Source organism: Bubalus kerabau, chromosome 15 (genome assembly GCF_029407905.1).
Source record: "Bubalus kerabau isolate K-KA32 ecotype Philippines breed swamp buffalo chromosome 15, PCC_UOA_SB_1v2, whole genome shotgun sequence".
Taxonomy (NCBI): domain Eukaryota; kingdom Metazoa; phylum Chordata; class Mammalia; order Artiodactyla; family Bovidae; genus Bubalus; species Bubalus kerabau.
Window position 1 is genome coordinate 22,001,702 of NC_073638.1, and position 23,195 is coordinate 22,024,896.

Below are 23,195 nucleotides of genomic sequence, written 5' to 3' on the forward strand. Positions count from 1 at the left end.
TCATGATGTACTCTGCATATAAGTTAAGTAAGCAGGGTGACAATATACAGCCTTGACGTACTCCTTTTCCTATTTGGAAACAGTCTGCTGTTCCATGTCCAGTTCTAACTGTTGCTTCCTGACCTGCATACAGGTTTCTCAAGAGGCAGGTCAGGTGATCTGGTATTCCCATCTCTTTCAGAATTTTCCACACTTTATTGTGATCCACACAGTCAAAGGCTTTGGCATAGTCAATAAAGCAAAAATTCATGTTTTTTTTTCTGGAACTCTCTTGCTTTTTCCATGATCCAGCGGATGTTGGCAATTTGATCTCTGGTTCCTCTGCCTTTTCTAAAACCAGCTTGAACATCTGGAAGTTCACGGTTCACATATTGCTGAAGCCTGGCTTGGGGAATTTTGAGCATTACTTTACTAGTGTGTGAGATGAGTGCAATTGTGCAGTAGTTTGAGCATTCTTTGGCATCGCCTTTCTTTGGGATTGGAATGAAAACTGACCTTTTCCAGTCCTGTGGCCACTGCTGAGTTTTCCAAATTTGCTGGCATATTGAGTGCAGTGCTTTCACAGCATCATCTTTCAGGATTTGAAAGAGCTCAACTGGAATTCCATCATCTCCACTAGCTTTGTTTGTAGTGATGCTTTCTAAGGCCCACTTGACTTCACATTCCAGGATGTCTAGCTCTAGGTGCTACTGCTTCCCAGGTGGCACTTGTGGAAAAGAATCCACCTGCCAGTGCAGGAGATGCAAAAGTTGTGGGTTCGATCCCTGGGTGGGGAAGATCCCCTGCAGAAGGAAATGGCAGCTCACTCCAGTACTCATGCCTAGAAAATTCTGTGAACAGAGGAGCCTGGTGAACTACCATCCATGGGGTCAAAAAGAGTCAGGCACAACTGAGCAACTGAGCACACACACACAGATTTTACTCAAATTTCATCAATTTTTCCACTAGTGTTTTTTTTTTCTATTTCAGGACCCAATCCAGAATAACACATTGCATTTGAGCTTTTTAAATTCTGAACCAAAGAAGTTATTACATATTCAAACAAACAATCAAACCTTCTAGCTCTTGGTTACCACACCATAAACTGGACTCTGCCTCTGCCTGGCTGGTCTCACCCTTGACCTGCAGGGATCTGTATTCATAGTCCTCCCACCCCTACCCCAACCCTCACCAACTAGTCCCTGTCTAGTCCTGCTATGTCCACGGGTTAGATTCCCTTCTTTGCCCTCATTTTTGTAAGCCCTCCTCACCACGGATTGTACTACACGCACCCAACATAGGTAGCTTTCAGCATTAGGGCACAGTGTCCCCAGACCCCAGTTAAACAGAGATTTGAGTTAGCAAAGCAGAGATGACTTAAAATATTACTGGTCTCCTCAAAGCTGTTCCCTCTGATGTCCCCTGAAGATGGTATTCTCATTTTTTTTTACCTTATCTGCCGAGCAGAACTGTTAGGGAAAAGGTCACAGGAGTAAGAAAGAAGCAGAGCCAAGACCCCTGGATGTACCATTTACATCTCAGCAGAAATTCCGCTGGGACTGTAATCAGAAACCGGAATTTCCACTGACTTCTAGGACTTCAGGAAAGCAGCTCCCTTTCTAATCTAGCTGTGTGATTAAATTAGCTGAGGGCTCACAGTGTTCTAGAAAACACCTGCAGACAAGATCAGGTGCATCCAGGGTGGTATGGCCATAGACAGACAAAGCAGAAACAGTCTCACAGACTTTAGAAACAAACTTAAGGTTGCCAAAGTGAACAGGTAGAAGGAGGGGAATAAATGAGGTGTTTGGGAATAACATATACACACTACTGTATATAAAAGAGATAACTGGCCTTCTATACAGCACAGGGAACTATACTCAGTAGTCTGTAATAACCTACATGGGAAAAGAATCTGAAAAAGAATGGATATATGTACATACCATGACTGAACCACTTTGCTGCACAACTGAACTAACAGCATTGTAAATCAACTTTACCTCAATATAAAGTAAAAACAAACAAACAAAAAGCCCCTACAAAAACTGAATATATTATTGGTACACTCTGTCTTACTAGGATAGCCCCTAGGCTGTGATTATTGGAGGCAAAATAAGAAGGTGGTAAAAGAATGAAACAACTTTGACTAGATCCTGTTCTTGTTCTTGTAGTTATTCTTCGGTCACTCAGTCACGTTTTACTTTGTGACCCCACAGACTGCAGCCCGCCAAACTTCCCTGTCCTTCACCATCTCCTGGAGCTTGCTCAAACTCGTGTCCATTGAGTTGGTGATGCCATCCAACCATCTCATCCTCTGTTGTCCCCTTTTCCTCTTGCCCTCAATCTTTCACAGCATCAGGGTCTTTTCCAATGAGTTGGCTCTTTACATAAGGTGGTCAAAGTATTAGAGCTTCAGCTTCAGCATCAGTCCTTCCAATGAACATGCAGGACTGATTTCCTTTAGGATTGACTGGTTTGATCTCTTCACAGTCCAAGGAACTCTCAAGAGTCTTCTCCAGCACCACAGTTTGAAAGTATCAGTTCTTCAGCACTCAGCATTCTTTATAGTTCAACTCTCACAACCATACATGACTACTGGAAAAACCATATTTTTGGCTATCTGGACCTGTGTCTGCAAAAGGGCCTGTTCTTTATTTATGCCCTTCTTATCATTCCAGATACCTAGACATAATATCTAAAAGAGAAGTCATGAGAGTGTAAGATCATGGTTAAGAGGGAAGGTCTGGTGCCAGACAGACTGCTTGGGTTTGAATTCCAGGTCCACAACTTTCTGCCTAGGTGATCTGAGTATCAGTTTCCCTATCTTTAAAAAGAGCATAATAGTTATCAAGCTCATAAAGATGTTGTAAAGATTATGAGTATGAGGGAAAAAAGGCAACTTGAAGTATTTTTGACATGTGGTGGTTTAGTCGCTAAGCCATATCTGACTCTTGTGACCTTATGGACTGTAGCCCACCAGGCTCTTCTGTCTGTGGGATTTCCAGGGGAGAATACAGGATTGGGTTGCTATTTCCTTCTCCAAGGGATCTTCCTGACCCAGGGATCAAACTGTGTCTCCTGCATTACAGGCAAATTCTTTACCATAAGCCACCTAGGAGAAAATACTTAATAAATATCAGCTATTACTCATATTATTTCTCTACAGAGCAAATCTGATGATCTAGAGGATGTAAAAAAGCATAAAAGGAAAACAAGAAATCCCCCAAATAATGAAAAACTCAAACCTCAATACATTCCTGATAAAGTTCTAAGATTGAGTTCAGAAATAGGTATCTATCTTTGCGTGTTAAGGAAATCTTCTTTATCAAAGAGCTGAACTTGTCTGTCCCTAAAGGCCTACATTGGCCTAAGTGGATATCCTATGCTTTTATTTTATTTTTTATCCTATGCTTTTAAATGCAAATTCTACTTCTTTCTGCAAATGTTTGCTTTTCAACGCATGCCTTACACGTGAGGAGCAATCAAAGGTATTTTGAAGCATTTTACTCTATGGAGGCTCAGCCCCTGCTACATTAAGTTGAGCTACTGTGCTGTGCATAATTTGTCAGCATCTGATGGAGGGGAGAACTTTGAACATTCGTGTATCCTTTGAGTTGCCTTTGATGATATCAGTAAGTTAGCAGAAGCAAAGTTAAGACTGTGCTTTGCTCATGTTTGGAAAATTGAAGATGTGTAAATGACTGGTGTGTGTTAGTCCCTCAGTCATGTCCGACTCTCTGTGACCCCATGGACAGTAGCCCACCAGGCTTCTCTGTTCATGGAAATCTCCTGGCAAGAATACTGGAGTGGGTAGTCATTCCCTTCTCCAGGGGACCTTCCCAACCCAGGGATTGAATCCAGGTCTCCTGTATTACCCTTAAAAGTAGTCGCTTCCCCATCTTAACCAAACACATATCTTTTACTGCCTGTGAATACCATCAAGGTCACGTCAAACAGAAGGGAAATTAACTGTGAAAATTTTACTTGTGGGTCATTTACCAAGCAGGGAACCACTGTTGTGGTGATGATCCAGCTCCCACAAATTATGGACATGGGTTTTCCCAGGAAAATTGTGCAATTTTAGACGCATAGGTATATATTTATTTTTTAGGTATATATTAATATTATATTAATAAATTTATATTTAGAAATATAGGCATATAGAAATAACTCAGATATTTCAATTTACACTGGAATTTTGACACCAAGGATACAGCTACTATGAAACTAATCAGACTCCTGGAGGAAAAAAAACCCACTGAAGCTTCTAGTGAGAGCAGGGTGCCCTCTGCTGGACACTAGGGCATTGCAGACGAGGCTGCGTTGAGTGAGTTTCTGGAAACTGATACCTGGGAGTAAAACAAAACCCAAAAAGCATGGCAACAAATTTAAACTTTGGGTTCTATTTTTTACAGTACCTCTAGTAATTTCAGGCTCTGGGAACACAATTAGAGAAATGTCCCAAGGAATAGGGAAAGGGGCTGAGTTTTTAAAAATCCACAAGATTCTTTTACAAAAGCAGCACTGTAGAACCAGCCTCATTTTCTATGTAACTCCACAAATATTTCATCGAGAGAAAAAATGGGAGCATATTATAGAAAATACCAAGGAGGCTTAGAGACGTATTGTTAATAGGGAGACAAGGAGCAAGACCAATTCCGGAATGATACATGGTGTTTTTTTGTTGGTTGAATGAGCACATTTCAGGTCACTTCTCTCAAAACGAGATTAACCTTTGCTCTTATTTCTGAGGGGGGTGGAAAGCAGCTCCAAAGAAACTCTGCGGAAGACCAGTGGCAGAATAACAAAGGCGAAGTTTTCACTGTGCTTGTGTCAAATAAATGGAGCCAAGTATATAAAATCAGCAAAGCAGGTTCCCCAGTGTGTCCTGAGCAGGAGGGCCCAATACCCACATGTTCCTATTCAAGACAACCACAGGTCCTTATCTGAGGAGGCAGTAGGGTTTGAAAACCCCCGGGCAGTCTTCCTGAAGGCTGGATCTGCTGGCTCAAACTCTCCTCCCATGTAACAAGTAAATTAATTACATGACATCTGAATGGGTCTAAAATTGCCAAAACTAGTCATTCCTTTTTTTTTTTTTCCAGATTGTTATTCAAATGTACTGAGATGAGAGGATCAATGAGAAGGGAACCATAGTAAATTATTAACATCCATTCATGTACTTCACTATCACATTAGTTAACTGTTTCCCAGAAAGCAGGGCCAAGAGAGAAGGAGAGATGAGACAGGTAAAGTTTGATAGAAAAAGCATAATAAAGGGTCTGGGGAGGGGAAGAGGCCTGGATGGAGGCTGGTTAGCAGGGGTTGTCATTGGAAAAGGACCCCAAACATTTTGCTGACTTAATTATCTTTGAGGGCTTCCCCATGGCTCAATGGTAAAAGACTCTGCCTGCAATGCTGGAGATGCAGAAGGCGCGGTTCAACCCCTGGGTTGGGAAGATTCCCCGGGAAGAGAAAATAGCAAGCCTCTCCAGTGTTCTTGCCTGGAGAATCCCATGGACAGAGGAGCCCAGTGGACTATGGTCCATGGGGTCATAAAGAGTGAGGCACGACTGAGCACACACTCAATAATCTTTGATCTTTGGTGGGATTGCTTTCCAGTCTCTAGTGTCATCAGCAGTGGGTAATTAGGGTCCCCAGGTGATTCTCTTGTGGAGCTTCAGTTGAGAATCACTGCTCTATGAATCACACCTCCAGCATTCAGTATAATGCCACTGAAGCAAACAGACCAGAACCCATAACTTCCTCACTTGGCAACTTGGAGCTCAAGGGCTAAAATGGCAAATGGCAGGCCAGTGGTACCAATTGCCAAATACTGATTCTGCAGGCAAACAAAGGTCAAAGAGAACCATCCTAAGGAAGGAAGTGGCTGAAATGCAGATCTATGAAAAATCCTTGTCAGAAGAAGTTAGTTTTATCTCACACAATCTTTTGGCTGTTAGAACCATCAAGAATCACCTGCTTTATACTTTTATCTCTAGGCATGTCAAGACAGAACAAGCAGCCTAGGAACTAAAAGCAAAAACAAACAAAAAAACCCTACCACTTTAAAGTATTTTATGAAGATATCTTAAGATGTCTCAAACATTTTAAAGAAATACTCATACTCAAGTAAACTGCTATTTAACCCAATTAATTTAATTTTGAGCTGTTTATACTAAGGAGCCACAACAGAAGTTCCCAGTCTGCCCTTATCACTACAATTCCACATTCTTACATCCCTTATCTGAATGGCCCTCACTTCATTTATCAAATCTGTTGGTTATAATTTGTTTCCATGCCAGGTCTATGCTGAACTCAGGGCTGAGGAGAGCCAAAATATCTTTCAGCTGTAAAAAACCACTTACCACTTGATATTACTGAATTTGAATATGTCACCATCAAGTCATCTTGCAGTTAGGCTTCCTTTTCCTAGCAGGGCTTGTAGCTGGTAGGAACCCCACGCTTCCTCACACCTGGAGGAGAGGGCTCTCTGCCCCAAATTCATCAGAAGTTCTCCTGGGCTGTCTGATCCTCCAAAATCAAGTCATAATAAAATATTCATTAAGGGTACCCAATAAGGGACTCTGAGGAATCTGCCTTTGTGTGAAAGCATGTGTCCTTCAGAATTCCTAAAATATACGTAGCATTGAGCCTCATCCCAGAGAAGGCAATGGCACCCCACTCCAGTACTCTTGCCTGGAAAATCCCATGGATAGAGGAGCCTGGTAGGCTGCAGTCCATGGGGTCGCTGAGGGTCGGACATGACTGAGCGACTTCACCTTCACTTTTCACTTTCATGCATTGGAGAAGGAAATGGCAACCCACTCCAGTGTTCTTGCCTAGAGAATCCCAGGGACGGCGGAGCCTGTTGGGCTGCCGTCTATGGGGTCGCACAGAGTCGGACACGACTGAAGCGACTTAGCAGCAGCAGCAGCAGAGCCTCATTCACACCAATTGCTCTTTGAGCACTACAGGGCTTCTGACTTGCTCTATTTCCTATGGTCAAAAATTGACCAAACTGAAAGCAACAGCTGTAGGTTAGTTAGTTAGTTGTAGGTTTAGTTAGTTAGTAGACCTACAGTAACCTAAACCTTAGTTGTAGGTTTCTTTGTACTTTTCTTTATTGGCAATAAACACAGTACCCAAATTTGTACCATTTTGGTACAGTACCAAAATATTCAGGGAGCTAACGCTGAGAATACACAAAAGTGCGATATGGTCTTTGCTCACAAGTGCCAACAATGTTCTTGAGAGACAGGTTTACAGGGGTTACAGGAAAAGGTTCTATGTCATTAGTAAAGCCACTAGATACTCAGGAGGGTTAAGGGCGTAATCACAGTGGTCTGAAGTCTAGAAAGGCTTCAGTTAATGAGAGGGAGACTCAAGCCGGCCCTACGAGTAATTAAACAAGAAGGATGACCTTCTAGGTAGGGAAAAGAAATTCATTAAGGCTGTGCATCTCTCCCTCCTGGAATTATATTAATAAAACATCCTTCTCGAAAACAACTTGTGAAAAATAAACCAAGTTTCATGGACATTTTGGGTCCTGTGGAAAGAAAACTAGTTAACCAATGGTATTGGTATAAAAGGGCTTCTCTGGTGGCTCAGTGGTAAAAGAATCTGCCTGAAATGCAGGAGATGTGGGTGGAACCCTAGGTTGGGAAGATCCCCTGGAGGAGGAAATGGCAACCCACTCTAGTGCTTTTGCTTGGAGAATTCCATGGACAGAGGAGCCTGGTGGGCATACAGTCCATAGGGTCACAAAGTTGGACATGACTGAGCAACTAAGCACCGCACAGAACAGCCAGATGGCTACTAGAAGTTATTGACTCTAAGGTGCGAGATACAGGAATGATATTAGAAGTTCATTCACACACACACAAAGTTGTATTGTACCTGACAAAGTGGCAAATTACCTAAATGTTAGATATGACTAGATCCCATTTCTATGAATATGGAGACTCGCATACTTTAGCCACCTGATGTGAATAGCCGACTCACTGGAAAAGACCCTGATACAGGGAAAGACTGAAGGCAGAAGGAGAAGAGGGTGACAGAGGATGAGATGGTTGGAAGACATGACTAATTCAATGGACATGAACCCAGGCAAACTCTGGGAGACGGTGAGGAACAGAGGAGCCTGGAGTGCTGCAGTCCACGGGGTCACAAAGAGTCGGACACCACTTGGCCACCTGAACAACAAACAACGGAAGATTCTCAAAGTCCAGAGATTTCTTAATTCAAAAACGTTAACAGGGACTCAGAAACTCGTAGGCACGATGTTGACACACTGGGTAGTTCCCACTGTGCCTGGTTTTAAAACGAATCCTCACCGGGTTTTCCAATGGCTTCTCCCCCGTTTTCAAAACAAACACACTAGGTTGTTTGGTCTGCAGAGGGCAAGTCTGTACACTGCAGGGGAAAGTGGAGGGGATGGAAGGAGCTGAGCTCCTTCAGTTTCCAATCTCCACCAAAGATTCAAAAGCTAAAAGCAAAAGAGAAAATACCACCTTAAGAAAAGGAAAATCAAACTGCCAAGATTTATTTAACTTTTTCTTTCACGGAAAATACAAGTATGTAATGTAAACACTGACATGTGAAATGAAGTACAAGCATTAGGAAGACAAAGGACCTGAACAATAACTCTTGCTTCAACACTGCAGTGCTTCCTGATTTCACTTCCAGCAGGAATCACAGGATTATACAGATTACATATCGGAAAAATCAAAGGCAACATCCATTGATATTTACCAAAACACCAGAGAGCCTCTGAAATTCAACAATGCCATATGGAAGTCAGAGCTCTATGCTGCTGCAAAAAAAAGAAAGCTGAGCACATGTCCATTAATCTGTTTACCCAAGGTGTTTAATGTAGGAGCCTAAGAAATTAACACATGAGTTTAATTTGCCGGTGGAGGTGAAGATTAAGTGACCCCTCTTTTCCCTCTTCAGAGAAAATGAAATTAACCAAATTTAAAGCAGAGCTGCTCAACACTGGCCAGAAGACGGCACCATCACAGTGAATTATTTCAATAAATCCCACAAAATGCAAAACACAATAAAAGATTTCCATTTGTGCTCTGCCCAAATGGTCAATCCAGATCCAAGGCTGTAGGATCACATAGGGTGTTCTTTCCCCAAAATCCAAACTAGAAAAAGATGACCCAAATAAGTGGTTGGGATCAAGAACCATCTTGATTTAAAACAGATGATCCGTTTCTGAACTTGAATTCAGCAATAAAGGGTGCAGTCTTCACTTTTCTATTATCTGATGACACCCACCAGTTGGCAGGTCCACTTTGATAACAGATGCTACTACACAAGTTGGTTCAGTAATGGAACTCAGCATCGTAAGATCTGGAGATCAGGGAGCCCTGGAATTGCCAATATATCTACTTCCTATTGTTGCCTGGAGGCATCCCATGGACAGAGGAGCCTGGCAGGCTACAGTCCATGGGGTCGCAAGGGTCGGACACAACTTAGTGACTAAACGAACACCACCTACTTCCTCACTCACCTCCATAATCCAAGATTCCCACCAATAATCTGCAGCCCCTTATTCCTTGATAGTCAACAAACAATGGAGAAAAAAGGACTTCAGATACTTCATCTTCATGCTGACCACTGAATCTCTGGAGGAGAAATGCTACTTGCTCCGGTGTTTTGAGACACTTTCCCAGGCAAAGCTAACCTCCCTGTACTGCTGAGGTGGAGAGCTTTAGTGTGATTATATGTCATGTGAAAAATACCTTCACAACAAACACCACTCATTTTTATGTAACTTACCCATAGAATTTGACACAGTGTTCTGCAATTTCTTGTGCTCTTACTAAAGATATTTGTAGGACAGAGAAAACCAAATCAAGTTTTAAAGAGATAGCAATTGACATTCGCAAAGAACATCAATCATGACATTTTTTGTGCTACGTTACAGTAAGTTGTTGCTCAGCAGGCTGTTTTTTTTTTTTTTTTCAAACCTGCAAGATGATATAACAGATCAGCACTGTACTACTCTGATTAGAAAAACGCCGCTCATCGTTGACCTCCATTACTGCACTTTCTCATTCACTTTTGCAGAAAAAGAGAGCTCTAGCCACTGTGAAGGACAGTTTACCATTACTGCAAGTATGGCAAGACATTTCACTAAAAATTCTCTATACGGTAGTCAGACTATACGTGCCAATATTTACCTTGGGAAACAGGAATCAAGTATTGAAAATTAAATGCCAGAAGTCCTTAAAGCAGTCAGTGGGACCCGAGTTTCTGTTCCCTCTCCAAGGAGGGAGCTCGTCTACAAGATCTAGACCCATTGCCTCACTAGTGCTTCCAGCCCACCCCAGATATTCTGTCAGCGTGGACCCCAGTGAGGAGACTCTTTAAACCTAACTAGCTGTTTCTTTTCTTGTCACTTCTTTTCTCCTCTCTGATCAGTTCCTATTGAAAATCTCTTCTCTTTGAAAAATGAAAGATGGAAACTCTGAAAAATTAATGCATCTTATCTGCAGATACTAAACATAATTACCCTTAGGGAAATAAGGCACTATAATGTGATCCCAGCCTGACTATAGGGATGGAAATGGAACTGATATTGGATCCTGTGTGGCTGCACAGAAGCTGGACTTCCAAACATGAGCACTGCTCTCCTGCCGCAGGCCAAGCTGCGTGCTGGAGTGCTGCTGATGGTCAGACCCACAGGCAGACCGGAGGCTCCACAGAACTGAGAAGCCCAGATAAAATTCTTCCTTAAAAATAGAAAGTGATGTTATCAATCAGGTCTCTGGCCAACCTCATCATTCCTTCCAGTCATGTTTTCGTAGTCAAGTGGAGTAGGGATGAGCGCTAGATGAGAAGTTAAGCAACCCAGGTTGTGGTGCGAACGCTATTATTGGCTGTGTGGCCTCGGGCAAGTCACCTCACCTTCCTCTGCTCCCTGCCCTCTAGTCTTACTTTCTTCATCTGTAAAATGGGGATAAAACCTCTTGCCTTGTCTCCCTCACGTCATGACTGTGTGGATTGAATAAGATAATGTGAAAGTGCTTTGTAAACTATGAAATACTGTGTGTGAAGGCAAAGTGAAATATATACTTATGTTCTATTTAAGTCCTTATCATTGCCTATTTGACTAGAGGTTTCCCATGCAGGATGTGCTTTGCAATAGAGAGACTCAAAAATAGATGCCATAAATATACACTGGTCTTTTTCACTAGGGTTGTTTAAAAAAGGGAGAGTCTTAATTTTCTCAGAAATGGTCTCAGAATAAATTACTTTAAAATGTGATGTCGTTCAAATCCACCAACTGATAGAATTAATCTTCTCCACCTATGTCCTATACAGTTATAGTCTGGTCTGTTGATACCTTGACAGAGGGAAATCTTGAATTCAAGAAAGCATGCTAAAACTGAAAAAAACAAAAACAAACACCAAACTCTCATAGTTATAGCTTGTTGTAACAGATTTAAATGAAAATAAGAGGCATCCTATATAAAGAAATTAAGCCACAGTTCCTCAAATGGTTGCCTTTTTCCTGAGATATCTCCAGGACAAGGTTCTAGTCCTGTGAAGTGCTTTAGAAAAGCTTAGTCTTGCTGGAGGTGAAAGGACATGTAGGTTGGCAACTAGGCTGTGCTCATTTTCAGCACTAGGATTTGAATGAGAAGTTCTGCTAGGAGCTCCCAGGGAGCTTGGGTGGAGAAGCCCACCCGGCCCCAGGGAGGCCAGTCCTCAGACACCAGGCCAGAGTGTGGAGAACAGCTCAACACTGCCATCCCATCCCAGGATTTTCAGCTCTTCCTGGAAGTTGGTTCTGCTCTTCTCCGGTCTAGTAAATAATCGAACAGAAGAGAAACAGTGAGATGTGGAGCAGCATACTACCCGGACTGCAGGGCCTGTCTGCATCTGGCTGTACAAGGCGCACATGCAGAGCAGACACAGGCAAGGAGTGAGCGTGACTGACTGACCGGCCCAAAGCACCCAGACTCCAGCATTCGTGTCACACGGCCTTTATTACACACGGTACAAGCGCTGGCTTGGAGGGTGTCCTGTCAGTGGGATCCCCAGTGAACAGGATGGGAGTCCTCTGGGACCACAGGCATGATGCTAACCTCCACTTCTCTTCCTGGTTTGCTTTGCTTTCCGGGGTTTGAGGATGGTATAGTTTGCATACACTGTATACTGATCTGACAGGAAGGGAACATAGAATGCCCGCAACAACCTTGAAGACCTGAAAGACAAGAGAGAAAAAAGACAGAATCTTAGCATTTGAGAGAATTTACTCGTGGTACTGATTAAAGGAAATGAATAAAATGCTGTGGTGAGGATTATATTTTATATAAGCCGTACTTAGCTATTAGATCTTGATAAAAGACTTAATCAAAACCAAGTACTGGGACTTCCCTGGTGGTCCAGTGGTGAAGAACCCACCTTCTATTGCAGGGGACGTGGGTTCGAGCCCTGCTCAGGGAACTAAAGTCCCACATGTCTAGGAGTAGCTAAGCCCATGTGCCACAATGAAGACCCAGCACAGCCAAAAGAAAAAAAGACCAAGTACCTTCTTGCCTGAACCCAAATGACAGTCTTGGTAGTCTTGCTAATAAGCCACAGGATATCCTTCAGAATAGCTCTAGGTCTGCGTTAGAATTTGCCATTGAAAAGTTCTAATTCAATCAAAGAAATGTTATTACGGAAATATATTCTTAACACCTCAAGAGTTTGTGTACCCCAGAGACTGCAGAGATGCTAAATGCTCAAATGATCCTGACTCCAGCTCTAAGTTTTCCTAGAGAGGTGAAGAAAAAACTATGTCCTTGGCTTCCTGTGCATACTGTTCTGGCGATTCTCAAGTCAAAGACAGAGTCCAGTCTTTTCTCTTTATACTGAAATATAGATAGGAACAGCTAAAACCCTGAATAGCTCACTAATTTCTAAAGAATATGAAAAATATCTCACATTTATTGAATACCTAGCATTGAACACAGAGAAAGCAATGGCACCCCACTCCAGTACTCTTGCCTGGAAAATCCCATGGATAGAGGAGCCTGGTAGGCTGCAGTCCATGGGGTCGGGAAGAGTCAGACACGACTGAGCAACTTCACTTTCACTTTTCACTTTCATGCATTGGAGAAGGAAATGGCAACCCACTCCAGTGTTCTTGCCTGGAGAATCCCAGGGATGGGGGAGCCTGGTGGGCTGCCATCTATGGGGTCACACAGAGTCGGACACGACTGACATGACTTAGCAGCAGCAGCAGCAGCATTGAACAAGCCCTGGGGAAAGTGCTTACACTTTTTCAGATACTATTTAATCCATCCAACAAACCTATGTGGAAAGTGATATTACTTCTATTTTATAGATGGGAAAGTGAGACACATAGATTAAGTAGCTTGAGCAGGGTCACACAGTAAGTGATAAAGCCCTCATTCAGGTTCAGATTTGATTCCAGACTCTACACTCCTACCACTCTGGTTTATCCTGCATCCCAGGAGACAGGCTAACAAGATTCATCATTTCCTAGAAAAAGTGGCAGTGATAGTTTTAAATTCTATATGCGGTATTACTTCTTGACTACGATTTCTGAGTCAAAAAACCAAAAGTTGGCCCAGAAACTGCCAACCTAAATGAGGTAGCTGAAGGGTGCTCCACTGCCAGTCCTTTTCCAGACTCTCAACTTGTAAATGTCATGTCAACGTGGCATTTGTACTGGCAGCCTACTTCTGAGTTTGGCAGGCACCCGCGATGCCTGCACACAATGGCACCGTGCTTGGCATGCACACCTCCTAGAGATCCTTCCCAACTGGGATGCTGGCCGTGCGCTGTGCTCGGCAGAGATTCACTTCACTTCAACAGCTAACAGCTCAAGGGCTTTGATAGAGAAAAGAGGCTTAGCAGAGAGACACACGAGATAAAGCAGGGCCTCTGCAAAGAAACGAACAGGAGGAGGAAGCACCTACCTCAGTCAAAAAGACGTTAATTTTTCTTCTTTCTGTCCACGCTGCATAGATAAGGGGAAGGTCAGGACAGAAAGCTGTAAGCTGGAACAAAGTCCCGCAGGCTTCAGTGTAGTGAAGAAAGGCTAAACTGCATGAAGCATCATTTCCATTCCAGGTGACTCCATGCTAAAAGCTTCACTAATGCAGTCAGAACATGTCTCCAGTCAACTCATCCCTTGGTCTAACATTAGGTCCACTGGGCCCAATTTTACTTTTTTTACTTTCTTTTTGGAATGATTCCTTGCTACTTGGAAAGATCATTATTTTGTAATTTTATTCTTCTTGGAGTCTTCCAAAGAAGAAAGGAAAATTATACTTATTTTCAAAAATAGAATAAAACTCATTCTATCATGTAACTACCATACGGGTCCATTACAACCTTTTATAAATTTAAACTATATTAAAGAATCTTAGTGGTCTTTTTTCCCTCTACATCTTGGATTATTTACAACTATGCTTAAAAAAAAAACACAGACAGACAAATGATAAGAAAAAGAATGATGACATCCTCAAAAAGGATTATGCAAAAATGATATAATTACATTATCCTTCCATTTTTTTCACTGCATTGTTCAAAGTATGCATCATCTTTCAATAAGGTACAAAAGATTTGTGACACTATCTTTGCAGCCTGCACTTAGCTTTAATTGAGCACAGCTGAGAGTTCAGAATTTAAAAATTTTCTGTCCATAATGCCAATGAGAAGAAAATCAACAGAGGAAGACACTTCACAATTAGACAAATCAGAAGATGAATGCGGAGACAGCGGCACTCGAGACTCTAATGACGATAGCATGTATGTGTGTGTGTGTGTGTGTGTGTGTGTGTGTGCACGTGCGTGCACGTGCACATGTGAGTGTGCTCAGTCACGTCTGACTCCTAGCGACCCCACGGACTGTAGCCCGCCAGTCTCCTCTGTCCATGAAATTTTCCAGGCAAGAGTACTGGAGTGGGTTGCCATTCCCTTCTCCAGGGGATCTTCCTGACCCAGGGATGGAACCTGGGTCTCCTGCATTGCAGGCAGATTTTTTACCCTTTTTTTCTGAGCCACCAGAGAAGCCTATTTCAGGTATATATATTCAAAAGCAGGAAAACATGGAATAAAGATTGGGGTTGCTACATTCAAATTCTTACAAAAATTTCAAATGATGTTTTTAAAAACTATCCTTTCGTTATTACTTTTATGTTATTTATAAAATAATTAAAAAATATGAAAACAAAAGGGGTTATAGGCCCTTTTACAGACCAAGACAGTACATGGTGAAGACAAGACAGTATGTGGTGATGACTATTTCTATGCTAACTCCTTGGTCATCACAAGGAATTCTAAAAGAGATCATTTCAGGAAACCATCCAGGGTGATTCATGGGACATGTTATCATCAAAAACACTGACCTCCCTAAAACAGAAGAAGGGTCACTATGCATTACTGCTGAATGCAAAAGGCAAGCTGAAACAAAGGTAAAAGAATAACGGAGACTGGGACAAAATATTTACCATATACATAACAGAGGAAGGGTATCTAGACTATATAAATTATATATATATGGGCTGGGCTTCCCTGGTGGCTCAGATGGTAAAGAATCTGCCTGCAATGCAGGAGACCCAGGTTTGATCCCTGGGTCAAGAAGATCCCCTGGAGAAGGGAATGGTAACCCATTCCAGTATTCCTGCCTGGAGAAATCCATGGACAGGGGAGCCTGGTGGGCTACAGTCCATGGGGTCGCAGAGTTGGACACGACTGAGCAAGTAACATGTACTGGGGCTTCCTGGGTGGCGCAGCGTTAAAGAATCCACCTGCCCATGCAGGAGACACAAGACACACAGGTTCTATCCCTGGGTCAGGAAGATCCCCTACAGGAGGGAATGGCAAACCCACTCCAGTATTCTTGCTTATGGGACTGCAATAACCATATGAAATGATGTTCAATTTTACTAGTAATCAGGGAAACATAAATCTAGATATAATTTTTCAATATCAGGTTTGCAATAGCTGAGAAGTCTGACAGTATCAAACCCTGGGGAGAAGGAGGAACCCGATACTGCCAGTAAAAGTGGAAACCTGCAAGAAGCACTTGGAGAGGCAGTTTTAACAATACCAATAAAACAGAAATTATGCTGTCTTTATGACATAGCACATGATTTTCATTTTGTACTTTGCACCATAATGCTTTTTTTAAAACAACCTACTTTACCATTTGTTACAATAGAAAAATTCAAACACAAGCAAAAGAGATATTTTACTTGTAATAATTTTTAAAGCTATGACAAACTAGACAGCATATTAAAAAAGAGACATTACTTTGCTGACAAAGGTCCATATAGTCAAAGCTATGGCTTTTCCAGTAGTCATGTATGGATGTGAGAGTTGGACCATAAAGAAGGCTGAACGCTGAAGAATTGATGCTTTTGAACTGTGGTGTTGGAGAAGACTCTTTGAGAGTCCCTTGGACTGCAAGGAGATCAAACCAGTCAATTCTAAAGGAAATCAATCCTGAATATTCATTGGAAGCATGGATGCTGAAGCTGAAACTCCAATACTTTGGCCACCTGATACGTAGAGGTGACTCATTAGAAAAGACCCTGATGCTGGGAAAGATTGAAGGCAGGAGAAAGGGACGACAGAGGATGAGATGGTTGGATGGCATCACTGACTCAATGGACATGAGTTTGAGCAACTTCAGAGAGATGGTGAAGCACAGGGAAGCCTGGCATGCTGCAGTCCATGGGGGTTACAAAGAGTCGGACACGACTGAGTGACTGAACTGAACTGAACTGAGACAATGTTTTAAAGAGAGGAAACCTCAAATCCTTAAAATGAACAAACACAAAACCCTATGTGCCTGCTACGTGTACGGCTTTGTGTGCTGGCCCTGAAGACACAAAAGCCTCTGTTCTCAAAGAGCTAATAATCTACAGTTGGAAGAAAGAGATTATGAGTGATATATAATATGTCTCTGTGTTAGTTGATCAGTCGTGTCTGACTCTTTGCGACCCTGCCAGGCTTCTCTGTCCATGGAATCCTCCAGGCAAGAATATTGGAGTGGGTGGCCATTCTCTTCTCCAGGGATCTTCCTAACCCACGGATTGAACCTGAGTCTCCTGCGTTGCAGGCAGATTCTTTACCATCTGAGCCATCAGGGAAGCCCAACTATAATATAGCACACACTAAATACTAAATAGCTAATATAGAAGTTCAAAGTGATAATACACATATTCAGAAGAGAGGATAAAAAAACACTGTGGGTTGCATAAGTATGGAAGAAGCATTTATTATACATTATTTTATTTGACCCAGTCAACATTTCAAGGTATACTAAGAAAAAAAAAAAAAAAAACCTTGCCCATCCATAACCAAATCTATAGGCATCTCAGATTAAATTCTTTGTCTACTCAGCAACAATTGGAAAATGGCTTGAATAACATCCAGACTCTGTAATGATCTACAAAGCTGTAGGAGATCTAGCCCTCGCTAACCTGTCTCTCTTCACTTTGTACCATTTTCTTCCTTGCCCACTACACTCTCCCCACACAAGCCTCCTTTCAAGTTTCTCAAAATTACAAGTTCTTTCCTACTCTCAATGATGATTTCAAAGTCCTATGGAATGTGTGGTTCGGAATAACCATCTTGCTAGGGACAAACATGTATCTGACTCAGATACATCAAGAGACCCAAGAAGAACTGGGATTCTCTCAAGCTTCCTCTGTGTGCAAACATAAAAAATTTGGCATCAGATTCTAGAAAATGTGTTCAGGAAGCATGGAGGCATTTCTAGTTAGACCTGAACACAAAGCTATATTAAAGGTGAGAACTAAATATAAGGAAAAGTTAAGAAAAATTTATCATCCAAATCTGGTACTGGAAAAATCCTTGTTAGAAGATGAATCTTCCTTTCTCCTGCAGATTTTGCTTATGATTTTTAATTGTCTTTAACATGTAAAGCCACTACTTTCTTCCAGTGGATGAAATGAGTAAACAATCAACACAAATACTTCTGTGCTGGGATGGGAAGAGTCTGTGTTTTTGTTTTTTCTTTTTAACCAAAAGAGCAAGTTGGCTTGAATTCTTCACTTCTAATACTATGGCTGCTCTTCTAGATTAATTTCTTTCTCATCTGTAGCTTTACTAAATCAAGCACAACTGGGGCTGTTCAAATCATTATACAGTTGCTGGAAGAACAAATTGGTTATTTGTCTCTGTGAAAGAAGAGAGCAGTTGAGCATTGGAATAACGTGCATACGCACACATTCATACTCATGGAAACAAAGATCGGACTGAATCACAAGTTAGAACCAGACTAATCCTGATCAAAACTCATGTAACAGTGTCTGTAATAATGTGAAATGCCAAAGCACTGCCCTAGAAAGCACAGGCAGCATAAATTAGGAAGGCGCTAAAGGGACGCTGAAGCACTTCCCCTCCCAGTGAGGAAGTCACTCAAGCAATTCAAGGATGAAACAGACATGGACAAAACGACCGCCTGGATGGCATAATTAGCCGACAGCTCAGAATGTTTTCTAATTCAACTATCAGCCCTATTTATCAGGGCTGGGGGGCACTCCGCTGTGGCGATTTTAATCTGCTCTTGCTGACGTCCGTGGAGTCTGCCTGCCAGTCCCTGACGTCACCAGTGCAGCAGGCCCGACGCAAATGCTGGGTCAACTTTTAATTTTAAAGAGAAAACATCTTAAGTACTCAGGCTGTCTCCATGATTTTTGTCTGTCTCTCCATCCATTCATCCACCCGTCCAACCAGACATTGCTTATTCCTGTGAACCTGCAGCCTGGGCTCCCTGCCAGTTCTCTTCCTTTTTCAAAGCTAATTCCTTCTCTTTTTGTTTTTGTCTCTGTCTCTTGTTCTCCTGCACTTAGTTCAGTGACAGACTTCCACAACCCTCAGAACAGAGCTGGCCTTTCAGAGAAGTCTTTAGTTCTGAAGAGAATCTCACAATTCCCTCAAGACTTACTCTTAGCCATGGTCAGTTCTGAGTCTCATATCAAGCAGTTTAAGAACTGCTCAGAAGGCTGATAATGCAGCAAAAATGTGGCTGATCTTTAATATTCTTTAATAGAAAATGTGGTGAGAGACATTACCCTCATGATAAGACAGAGGTTCAGTTCAGTTCAGTTGCTCAGCGGTGTCCGACTCTTTGCGACCCCATGAATCACAGCATGCCAGGCCTCCCTGTCCATCACCAACTCCCAGAGTTCGCTCAAACTCACATCCATTGAGTCGGTGATGCCATCCAGCCATCTCATCCTCTGTCGTCCCCTTCTCCTCCTGCCCCCAATCCCTCCCAGCATCAGAGTCTTTTCCAATGAGTCAACTCTTCGCATGAGGTGGCCAAAGTACTGGAGTTTCAGCTCCTTCCAAAGAACACTCAGGACTGATCTCCTTTAGAATGGACTGGTTGGATCTCCTTGCAGTCCAAGCAAGGGACTCTCAAGAGTCTTCTCCAACACCACAGTTCAAAAGCATCAATTCTTCGGAGCTCAGATTTCTTCACAGTCCAACTCTCACATCCATACATGACTACTGGAAAGACAGAGGTAACACTTATCTATTTTCCAAAGTAGAGAAACATATATCTTAATGTTCCCCTGTAATGCCAGGCCCTTGAAGATAGAACTTACTCTGACCAACTGCTGTACTGCAGCTTTTAGAATAGGCTCAGTAGGCTTCTGGTTCAAGTTGGCCAAGGAGAAGGACATGTGTTCATCTCCTGAGAGAGCATCAAAATCACAACTAGCTGTTGAACAACCATTGACAGGAGGATGCTGGAACCCAATGAAAAAAGACATCCCACTACGAAAGACAAAGAAGCTGCAGAGAGATGGCAGGAGGGGCACAATCACAATAAAACCAAATCCCATACCTGCTGGGTGGGTGACCCACAAATTGGAGAGCAATAAATACCAAAGGAGTTCTCCCACTTTGTGAAGGTTCTGAATCCCATGTCAGTCTTCCCAGCCTGAGGATCTGACAAGGGGACTGGGAATCCCCAGGGAATCTGAACTTGAAGGCCAGCGGGCCTTGATTATAGGACTTCCACAGGACTGGGGAAATCAGACTCCAGGCTTGCAGGGCACAAATAAAACCTTGCCTACACCAAGTCCCAGAGGAAAGGAGCACTGACCCCACAGGAGACTGAACAAAACTACCTACTAGTGTTGGAGGGCATCCTGTGGAGGCATGGATTGGCAGGGGCTCGCCACAGGCACAGGGGCACTGGCAAAGCAATCCTAGAAGGTCCCCCTAGGCGTTAGCCCTTTTGGAGGTTGCCATTAACCCGACCATAGAGCCCGTAGACCCCAGGGCTGGGTTGCCTCGTGCCAAACAACTACCAGGGAGGGAGTGCAACCCCAGCCATCAGAAGATAAATAGATTAGAGCTTCACTGAGCAAGGCCCTGCCCACCAAAGCAAGATCCAGTTTTTCCCATTGCCAGTCTCTCCCATCAAGAAGAAAACACAAGCCTCTCAGCCTCAGCCATCAGAGGGCAGACAGAAGAAGCAAGAAGCACAGTCTCACAGCAGCTAAAACAAAAATCATATTACAGAAAGTTAATCACAATGAAGCTCCAATACTTTGGCCACCTGATGTGAAGGACTGACTCATTAGAAAAGACTCTGATGCTGGGAAAGATTGAAGGCAGAAGGAGAAGGGGATGACAGAGGATGAGATGGTTGGATGGCATCACCGACTCGATGGACATGAGTTTGAGCAAGCTTCAAGACATGGTGAAAGACAGGGAAGCCTGGCATGCTGTAGTCTATGGGGTCGCAAAGAGTCGGACATGACTGAGTGCTTGAACAACAACAATAATCACAGTGAAAAAGCAGAAAGTTATGTCCCAGATGAAGGTACAAGATAAAATCCCAGAAAAACAACTAAATGAAGTGGAGATAGGCAACTTTCCAGAAAAAGAATTTAGAATAATGATACTGAAGATGATCTAGGATCTTGGGAAAAGAGTGGAGGCGAAGATTGAGAAGATGCAAGAAATGTTTACCAAAGACCTGGAAGAACTAAAGAACAAACAAACAGAGATGAATAATACACTAGAAAGAATCAATAGCAGAATAACTGAGGCAGAAGGACGGATAAATGACCTGGAGGACAGAATGGTGGAAATCATTGCCACAGAACAGAATATAGAAAAAAGAATGAAAAGAAATGAAGACAGTCTAAGAGACCTCTGGGACAACATTAAACACACCCAACATTTGCATTATAGGGGTCCCAGAAAGAAAAGAGAGAGAGAAAGGACCTGAGAAAATATTTGCAGAGGTAATAGCTGAACAACTTCCTGAACAGGGGAAAGGAAATAGTCAAGTCCAAGAAGCACAGAGTCCCAGGAAGGATAAACCCAAGGAGGAACACACCGAGACACACAGTAATCAAACTGACAAAAATTAAAGACAGAGATAAAATATTAAAAGCAACAAGGGAAAAATGACAAATAGCATACAAGGGAACTCCCATCAGGCTATCAGCTGATTTCTCAATAGAAACTCTACAAGCCAGAAGGGAATGGCATGATATATTTAAAGTGGTAAAAGGGAAGAACCTACAACCAAGAATACTCTACCTAGAAGGACTGTCCTTCAGATTTGATGGAGAAATCAAAAGCTTTCCAGCAATTAAAAGTTAAGAGAATTCAGCACCACCAAACCAGCTTTACCACAAATGCTAAAGGAACTTCTTAAGGCAGGAAACGAGAAGGAAAAGACCTACAGAAAATAAACCCAAAACAAATAAGAAAGTGATAAAAGGATCATATATATCGATAATTACCTTAAATGTAAATGGATTAAATGCCCCAACCAAAAGACATAGACTGGCTGGGCATTTGAAAATGTGTGCATGTATGCACTTTCACTTACCATATCACTCTGCTTGACCCCCTCTCCCAAATTGTATGTAATTATTCTATATTGTTAGGTTAATTACATTCCCATTATGGTTTGTAAATATAATTCATTTTTTCTCTGGCTATTGATTGTGAAAAAACTGATAAACATCCTTTACTATTGTGATTATGTAAGTATTTCTCAATACCACTGCATCATGATTGGTCAACAGAAAAATAATAGAATTCTATATTACCAAAACTACCATTTAATAGAAAACCTGTAATCACTTTTCAAAATCCAGATGTGTATCAGAATTATCTTGGAGTTTTTTGAAAAATACAAATGCCCAGGTATTGCCTTTTTCCTCCAAAGCTCCAGATATGTTTCTAATGAGCAGCCATGTTTAAACGCAACTGGACTATCTGATGATCTTTCACTTTTATCTAGTTTGTTTCACTTTTTCCATTTCATAGTCAGTGCTCTCATTTTATTTAGTTTATATTTTCCAATTTCTCCATCTCTCCTTTTCTTTTTTGATGTTCTTTCTCAAGCCTTTACCGAGTGTTGTAGAAAAGATTTTGTATACATATATATATATATATAGAGAGAGAGAGAGAGAATGTGTAATATATATTTTAGAAAACCTATGAATTTTTGCCTAATTAAAAAATTTATGACATTTTGATTCCACTGGCTTGACTTAGTAATGAATAGAATGCAAGACTTCTACTTTTAAAAAAATAGATAAGCAACAAGCAACAAAGGTTAACTGTATCGCACAGGGAACTACAGTTACTATCTTGTAATAAACTATAATGGAAAATAATTTCAAGAATAATATACGTGTATCTGTGTAACTGAATCACCTTGCTGTGCACCTGAAACACTGTTAAGTCAACTATACGTCAATAAAAAAAAAAAAAAAAAATATATATATATATATATATATATATATATATATAAAGAAAAAAAATAATGTGAAGCTCTTCCTCATCTCTTCCCAAACAATTCAGTCCTAAAGCCACTGGGCAGGGTGGAGCAAAGTGGGAGTCTTTGGAGCGCACATGGGGAATGGGAAGCTGTGGTGGGATGTTAGCGCCCAAGGGAGATGTGGAGGGCGTCCATATCAACAAAGAGGGCATTCTTTTCTTTCCTAAAAAGTTTTAATCTCTTTTTGGGTGGAAAGGAGGCTTCACATATCCAGGGTTTATAAAACAAAATATGGTATAAACTAGATGAGAAATACCTGTAGGACACAAACTGTACAACACAGCCTAAATGTCAGTAAAATAATAGCTGGGGGAACCGACAGTGACTGAAGGAACAGGAAGAGGAGAGACAAGAGACAAGACCATGGAGAATGTGCAAGACT

General features: G+C 41.9%; 1 protein-coding gene across 3 annotated transcripts in view; it reads right to left on the minus strand.

Annotated features, from left to right (window-relative positions):
- Positions 1-8,508: 8,508 nt before the first annotated feature.
- ALG9 (ALG9 alpha-1,2-mannosyltransferase) overlaps positions 8,509-23,195 on the minus strand; it is a 114,237-nt gene continuing 99,550 nt past the window's right edge. For all 3 annotated transcript variants that reach the window (XM_055547961.1, XM_055547958.1, XM_055547962.1), the window contains 2 exons: positions 12,084-12,202; positions 8,509-11,800 (listed from right to left, as the gene is read on the minus strand). In XM_055547961.1, the coding sequence (XP_055403936.1) occupies positions 11,763-11,800; positions 12,084-12,202 (157 nt within the window). In that variant the 3' untranslated portion in view covers positions 8,509-11,762. The remainder of the gene's footprint in view (positions 11,801-12,083; positions 12,203-23,195) is intronic.